This window comes from Chanodichthys erythropterus, chromosome 1 (genome assembly GCF_024489055.1).
Source record: "Chanodichthys erythropterus isolate Z2021 chromosome 1, ASM2448905v1, whole genome shotgun sequence".
Taxonomy (NCBI): domain Eukaryota; kingdom Metazoa; phylum Chordata; class Actinopteri; order Cypriniformes; family Xenocyprididae; genus Chanodichthys; species Chanodichthys erythropterus.
This window is the reverse complement of record NC_090221.1, coordinates 7,874,381-7,883,044: the sequence shown is the minus strand read 5'-3', so window position 1 is coordinate 7,883,044 and position 8,664 is coordinate 7,874,381. Positions and strand designations below refer to the sequence as shown.

Genomic DNA, 8,664 nt, shown 5'->3' with positions numbered 1-8,664 from the left:
TTGTTCCCTTAAATCCCCTTTAATCTTTTAATTATTTAATTCCCCCACCCCCAGAAAAGCAAATTATGGTCACCCCCAATGTTCAAGACATGGTTATGGCAGACAGACAGACAGACAGACATTTTCTTGTTACACTATTTGCTATGAAATTCTTAGAAATACTACAAAACATAAATCACATTTTCTTTAGAACATAGTAAGAGAATAAGTACTAGAAGGAGTGACTGATTTCTCGCTGAACAACAAAATCAACCACCAGCCCAATAAAGGAGGAGACAATTGATTTAGGAAACTGGAATCCAGACAAGTGCTTGACAAGCGGAAATAATTTCTCCTCAAGAGACGTCAATAGGTTCTGATGGGGTTATTAAGGGGAATCAAAGATATTTGCATTTAGACAACGAACAATTTGTCATGTAAACCGAAATCTCTTCTCACCCTCCAATGCAAAGGAACTCTAGCAGGAACCAAATGAAAGTTAATCAAGAATGTATGGCACAACACACATGATGAATGAAGTGCTTTAATGCAGAGCTAGGAAAACAAAGTAATCTCTCAACATCCTCATCCATGTACAGCGTTTATAGAGGACCACGCAAACAATTACAAGTAATTCTTGAAAATTACCCTTGGGGTTTAAGGCCAAAGTATTTATTTTGTACGCCGACAGTATAATGTGTGCATGCTAACAGTTTATGTACTAAAAGGTAAAGATTTTAAGGTTTCTTCTGCCTTGCACTCTGTTCATTGCAAACCTAGATGCATGACAAATTCCTCACACCTATCAGCTTTCCTTGGCCTACAAGGCAGTCCTCTGCTAAACCCTCTTTTATTTTGCGCTCTTCTTGTTTTGTTATTTTACCTGGCAGTCCAGGTGTGAAGGGGTGAGGCCATGGAAAAACATTCAATTCTGCAGGCTTGTCATGAAAGAATCCACTGATTGACCTCTACATCAAGGAGCACAATGACAAATGGGTTAGCAATTTTCCGCCTCACTTATGGCCAACAATGCACATTTCCACTTTCACTTGCTAGCATTGAGCGTACAGTGCATATACCTTTAGTGGGCTTTTCAAACTCTGCAACACCGTCTTTACAAGTTTTCATGAATAAATCCAAGCTATAGCCAGGTTTTAGTCTCTTATTCTTGTCATCTATATTTTTTCAGTGACCTCAAATAATAAGTGTTAATCTCACAGTCATTTTTGTCTTAGCATGTAAAACAAACACTAATGATTTTCTATTTCACTCAAGGATGTTATTGCATGTTAGCCACTGATTGAATTACTCGGGGTGCTTTAAGAATGTTTTGGGTGGAAAGTATGGAAATTAACCAATTGACCTTTGTTTTGACCTTTAGGTTAAGGGAGCTTTGTGGGAAAAGCCTGCTGTGGAGAATCAAAGACATCTATGATGCCATTTCAAATGCTCACGGACACCCCAAAACATTTCTTTTTCATGTGGAAATGGATGTATAGCACATGGTATATTAAAAATGACTTTTCAAAAGCTGGTTTATCTTATTAAGGTGAAAAGTGCCCACAAGTCAGTGAATATCCTTCTGAGTGCAGCAATTTGCTTATATGGACATGGATCTGGGTGTCTGTGTCCGGACCAGCCAGGCCATGAGCAGCTTCTGTCCTCAGATCAGACATGTCCTATAGGGATAAGCTGTCACACTGCTGGGAGCCTAATTGATGCCTCATGCTTCTGAGGAGCAATTATGGTGCCCAAATGTCAAGAGCTAATTTGTGGCTTTATAATGTGGACACATGGGCCAAGGAGAGGGCCAGATCTGGGCCCCTCTGGGAGAATCGGAATAGTTTGCTCAGCAGATGTGAGAAGGTCTCCGTAAAAAGTCTGGGGGTGGGGAAGAGCCTTCAGAAGATGTGAAGTCTAGAGGTCTCACATGACTGCAGAGATGCTCAAAAGGACCATTTTTAGGGATGGCTGAAAATATTGTCATCATGAAATTGATCTATCTATATGATCTTTGGTGTTGAAACACAATCTGATCATTTTCACACTCTCAAATAAGCATTTTGTTCATCTGTTTCTTAAAGACGTGCTCGTTCCTAAATGCGTGATAGAAAAAGACGCGCAACGTTATAAGAGGTGTTTACAAGAGTCTTAAAATGCGTAACCACTAGTTGGATCGTGCAAGTCATTCCTGATGTTTCCATAGTGATGCAAACACCAGAACAACAATTTAACTATAGTTGACAGCTAGAAAGTCACAAGTCAATATAAAAACATCACATCTTCATTGCCTACTTGCAGAGTGGTAAGAAATACACCACAAAATGAAGCAAGATGACGTGCCAAAAAGGTGTGAAAGGATATTATTAACTCCTCTACACCTACAACATGTTACTCTGCACTGAAGAATCCCCAGGAAGGTAGTTGATTCAGTGTTTTTCTTCCTTTTATGGTTTTATTTATTATTATTATTTTCAGGGTCTGACATAATAAAATATTATTATATACAAGTTTCAAATCATATTAAAGGAGTAGTTCATCCAAAAATTTAAATTCTGTCATTTCATCATTTACTCAGCCTCATTTTGCATATTCTTTCTTTTTAACTGGAAAGATTTGACTCATTCATTCACAAATCTAACATAACTATTTTTGTCTTATAACCTCTTGTGTATACATCAAGAGAGCTAGTCATATGAACCACGTTTATGAAATGTTTATGTTGCTTTTTTGTTTTCTGAATTAGTTAGACAGTCCCATTATCATTCACTTTCATTGTATTGAAAAGATTCACAGAAGAAAGAAAGTCATGTATAGAAAGACATAAAATAAAAAGTAAAGGTAGAGTAAATGATGGCAGAATCTTTGTGGTGAATTGTCCATTTAAGATTTAAAATAATGTTACATAAATTATTATGAATTATTATTGGTGCTTAATTATTTAGTTGAAAAAAACATTTTTTTTTTCAGTTTTTCTGATTAATAGAACATTTAATGAACAGAATTTATTTGAAATAGAAATTTTTTGTAACATTATAAATGTCTTTACTGTCATTTTCTATCACTGTGTCCTTGCTGAATAAAAGTATTAATTTATATATATATATATATATATATATATATATATATATATATATATATATATATATATATATATATATATATATATATATATATATATATATAAAATCTTACCCCAAAATTTTGAATGATAGTGTCACAATTTTCTCAAACATAAGCAGCAAAAACGGTTTTCTACATTGATAATAATAGGAAATATTTCTTGAGCAGCAAATCAGCATATTAGAATGATTTCGGAAGGATCATGTGACACTGAAGAAAACTCATCTTTTAAATTGTAATAAAACTTCTCAATATTACTGTTTTTGGTCAAATAAATGCAGCCTTGGTGAGCATAAGACGCATCTTTCAAAAACATAATCTTAATAATTATTCCAAACTTTTGACCGGTAGTGTATTATCAGCTGATCGCTCCGCATTGTCTGTTGTCTTTTTAAAGAGGTCATTTATGCAAAAGAGCTCAAGATAAACAGTTGCTGAGGATATTTTCAGACACCACCCTTGTACAAACACAAATCTGCCCTGAGACTACAACTTAAAACACCAGGTGAGACTTCGCCACTTCCCCCAGTCTGTAAAGATATGAATTATGCACTATTGTAATCCACACGGGACTACAAAGCTACCGGGTCTGTATTTCTACAGGGTTGTGTGAACTCCTGCCCCATATTCGCAGCTGACAAACACAGGGCCTTGAAGATCAGAGACCCAGGACATGCTGACATGTGCTGTGGGAACACCTGCAATGTCCACAGAGACAGATCCCTCACTTACACACCTGTCTGTGGACCCATGCCACACTCACACACTCTCTCTCTCTCTCTCTCTCTGTCTTTCCATCCTTAGCTCTCTCTCTCACGCACACACACACCTATCTGATAGGGTTTCTTTGAGTGCTCTTTGAGGCCACGTCTGAGGTGATGAAAATAAGGGTGCATCCATTAAGTGCACAAGGCAGGGCTGAGAGAGGGCATGGATGAAGGATTTAAGTGTTGCCTGTAAAGTGCCTCAGACCACCTGCAAGAAGGACAGACAAAGGTTCGATTTCAGCCCAGACAGACGGAAAAATATATTGGTTCTTCATGTGCCAGGGAGTATTTCGTGACATGAACTCTCTTACATTAAAGCGGTGACCTAATAGCTGCGGTGACATTTGCACAAAACAAACAAAATGATTACATGAAACTTAGGGAAACATTGACTTTTTATTTGTTAAACCATAAAAATGTAGTACAAAATGAATCAAACTATGAAACTTGTGATTTGATTATACAATTGTTTATCTTCATGGAGTGAGCTCCACTCTCATATATCTGTTGTTAACAATCACAGTTTTAAGGTGGGGAAAATCCCACATTGTAAAATGTTGCAGGTACACTCCCCTCTTATGACAGACCCTGGCTCACCATCACAGAGATACTGAGATCACAGACTATATCTTCATGCTTCAATATAAAATGTCCTCTCATCCGTTTAGAAACTGTGTATAGATGTGCCTCTTTACTCATTGTTGTGGAAATGTCTCATTCAGCCGTTAAACAACATTCAGGAAGGTTTAGCCCGTGGTGTCTAAATCTCATATCATTTTCCCCAGAGCGTCTTGCTTGGTTTCATGTGAAAATACTGGTACTATCTGTCAAAGAAAACACATGTGCTGTATATGCATGATGAATTAAAATAGTGTTTTTACCAATTATTAGATTTCATTATTCTTAGACGCAATTTTCTCTTTGCCTGATGTGTTTAGCAGGCGTCATTACTAAGCATCAGCAGAGATTACTCTAACTTTGGGTTTGACCCAAAAGAAAAGGTCAGTTTTTATTTCACTCAGATTCGGTCATTGTGTAACTGTTACCTGAGAAGGTCTCGCAAATGAACTTTGATGCTGATGAGTGCAGGGCAACCCTGGGTCTAGGCTAAACAGCAACTTAAAGGGATAGTTCAGCCAAAAATTTAAATTCTGTCATTATTTACTCACCCTTAAGTTGTTCCAAACCTGTATAAATTTCTTTGTTCTGCTGAACACAAAGGAAGATATTTGGAAGAATGTTTGAAACCAAGCAGATCTCGCCCCCCATTGACTGCCATAGTAGGAAAAAAAATAGGGGGGCGAGATCTGCTTGGTTTCAAACATTCTTCCAAATATCTTCCTTTGCGTATAGCAGAAATGTATACAGGTTTGGAACAACCTGAGGGTGAGTAAATGTTGACAGAAATTTCATTTTTTGGGGGGGATGAATTATGCCTTTAAAAAGAAGACAGCTTTGTTTCCTTTCCACCCCATGATAGTCAGAAAGCATAATTTTCCAGATTATAATCGTTTCAGAATTAACAAATGATATCAAACAAAACAAGCATGTTTATGATAATACTTGATTTAATGGCCTGTAAAATGTACTGTGCAGCATGCCATTTTGGGAAATCGTGCTTGAAACAAATCTATTAAAATCACAGAGTCTCATGGCATTCTTCATACATTTGTAATAGGAAATCACAATCTTTCTCGCCCTCTGTAATAGCATAGCAGTGATAATAAGTAACTTTTACAGTTTCCGTCATATAAAAAGAACAGCTTTGCCACTATTTCAAAGCACCTTCTACTGTTTGGTCTAATAAAAAAAATCTACTTTTAGATGTAAAAATATATATATTTATATTTTCAAATAAATAAATACATACAATAAATATGTGAATCAAGAACTGTATAAATAACATCGTGTGAGATGGCATCTCCTGCTCTCCACTGTCCCAGTTCTGTCATCTCTGAGCATCACTTGTTCCTTCAAGTCCTTCTTAACCCATATTGAATATTTCCAGAGCAAAGCAGCACCATGTTTAAAACCTCCAAAACTCAGTTAGAACCAGCAACAAAGACACCAACTACGGCTTGTCTTTCACACTTTGGGAGTCTTTCGAGACTGTTGTCTTCACCGTCAGTATTGGCCAGTGCATTTCCAGAGCAGATCTCTAGTTTGGACGCTGCGGCCAAAAGTTATCATATCCTCCTCATGCAGAGAAGAAACTGGGCATCTCTTTCACCCCGTAACCGTGACTGGCGGTCTCAGCTGTGTCCGAGCACCTCTTTGTAAAGTTCTGGAACTTTTTCAGGGTCCACCGGTCTTGGAAGAAAGTGAGTGAACTTTTGATGTCTCCTCGATTTTGTCCCATCACGTGGCGTGCCGTCCTTGTTGAGAGCCACGAAATACCGTGCTCCTCTCTCCCCGTGCTTGTAGAGATTAGAAGAGTATGTGTTGTACCAGTTCTCCTCAAACTGCTCACGGAAGACACATTCTGCTGTGAGTTTCTCCTAAGAAACAAACAAACAAAAAAAAACATGTTAGTAAAATAATGCAGTTTCCTTGTAATTAATAACACGGAGAGAGATGTGATAAAACATATATGCCATCTACTGGGCTTGAATAAGAACGACAGTTGTGCAGGATCATTCTTGGTGGTAAGATTTAAAGATCTTAAAAAGTCTAAAACTGGGTAAAATTCTGCTTACAGAGCCATAAAGTTCTCCCTTGTCGTTCATCCCGAGGTAGAGACCACTGTCCACTCCACGGATGCTTATTAATCCAACTGCAAGGCTTATGAATTCCAAAATACCTGGAGAAGAATAAATCAATTGTTCAGGAGATGTTCTTTGAAGTCTAAACCCTCATAACTTATTGTGAGAAAGTTGAACTGCAATGCATTTTTCATCTCTATATACTATATATATATATATATATATATATATATATATATATATATATATATATATATATATATATATATATATGCATTAATAAAAAGTCCTTTTTATTACATTGTAGGTTCTTCATATTCACAGTATTGAATGTTCGGGTTCTTTAAAAGTGACCAGAACATCGATTTAAAAGTTCTATATTCTAGAACTTTGATTTAAAAGTTCGTAGTTCTATTTTAGTTGATCTATATGAACGATAAAAACCACACAAACTGTATTTTTAAAAGTGTCTCCGTTTAAACAATTCTAACAAACTGGAAATAAAGTGGGAAAATTACCAAAACGACTGTGGTCCTTCCTCGTGCCCTGCACACTGCCATCCGGGAGTATTTCAAGGTGAAATCCAGTCCTGCAGTACAACTGTCTTCTCCGCAGGATCCCTTTCAAGTGCGTTAAATCTGCGGAGGTGCTCCGTGACAGTCTCTCTGCTGGAACTAAATGATCATTCAACAGCCCGAGGTTTTCTCCTAGAGGCGGTAGAAAGAACTGTGATCCGACCTGTCCGAAACCCTCCAGGCTCTGTAAAAACGTCCCGATCTCTCCCATAGCTGCCATCACAAACCTCCAATCCAGCAAGAGCGGTCAGGGAAACTTGATCTAGATGAATACGGTGAAGCAGTCGTCCAAAGCTATTCGTTACGACGAATAATATCCATGCGAGCACGTCATTTGTAGTGGATCCATGCTGAGTGAGCGCATATGAAATATCACTTGACTCCAGTTGATTATACAGACATATCCAGTGGGGAAGAAATAGTAACTGCAAAGAACTGACTTCAGACTTTAATTCTGCTCTCATGCCTCGTCCACATGGTGGCCCGTGGTGCTTTCTGACATGAATAAATGTGCAGCAGGTATTGAGGCAGCAGGTATGCGTTGTTGTGGGAAGTGCTTTGCGCAGTGAGTGGCTGCTGCGCGCGCGGGGCAGGTGCAGAGCTCGGGCGTCTGTGGGCGGGACATCGCTTTGGTCCAGCCTTGAGTTTTTGCGCACAATCGCAATTGTCTGTTTTCGTTTATGCCTGTATGTTTGTGAGGGCCAGGTTTTGCATACATTGTGGGCAGCAAATCTCACAAGCAGAAAGAGGAAAGCAGCAGTTAGGCTATAAGTCACAATTATAATGTGATTTAGGTTAAATATAATTAGCTCAGTATTAAAACAGTAGATTTCAATGTGTGTGGCTGAGGTAGACATTTATGGAGGTGGAGGATATTTTACAAAAACGAGTTACAATGGTGAAAAAACAATTAGGCTATATAATCTAATGAAATTCTGAACTCAAAAAGATTTGTGGAAAGTGAACAGTCATATTTGACACAATTGTGAGATATCCGGGGGATAATAAAGGCCTTCTGAAGCGATGTGTTTGTGTAAAAATAAAAAATCCATATTTAACAAGTTATGAAGTAAAATATCTAGCTTTCGCCAAACCGGCGCCTTCCGTATACTTAAGAAGAAAATGTAAAACTCTTGCAGTTCAAAACGCTTACGCTAGTACGTCTTCCCCATTCAACTTACGGAAAAAGCTTAACTGACGTGACGGCAGTTCCGTTTTTTCCGTAACTTGAATACGGAAAGCGGTCTGGCGGAAGCTAGATATTTTACTTCATAACTTGTTAAATATGTTTTTTTTTTTACACAAACGCATTGCTTTGCTTCACTTCAGAAGAGTTAAACCCACATTTTAGGTTTCTATGTAGGTTTACTATTTTATTTACTATTAAAACATGTCTTATTTGTTATTAATCAAATTGTTTGGTGGATTGGGATAGTGATGATGGGAAATGCCATAATTATTATATTTTTAACAGGTTCATTGTACTTGACATTCATTTGTAGCTAATTTAGTTTTTTA

General features: G+C 37.6%; 1 protein-coding gene across 1 annotated transcript; it reads right to left on the bottom strand.

Moving 5' to 3' along the window:
- Positions 1-5,329: 5,329 nt before the first annotated feature.
- Positions 5,330-7,681, bottom strand: fgf20b (fibroblast growth factor 20b). Its single transcript, XM_067371734.1, has 3 exons — positions 7,090-7,681; positions 6,566-6,669; positions 5,330-6,367 (listed from the first exon to the last, which is right to left on the bottom strand). Exons 1-3 carry the CDS (start codon positions 7,364-7,366, stop codon positions 6,122-6,124), a joined length of 627 nt encoding a protein of 208 aa, XP_067227835.1. The 5' UTR covers positions 7,367-7,681; the 3' UTR covers positions 5,330-6,121.
- Positions 7,682-8,664: the final 983 nt, after the last annotated feature.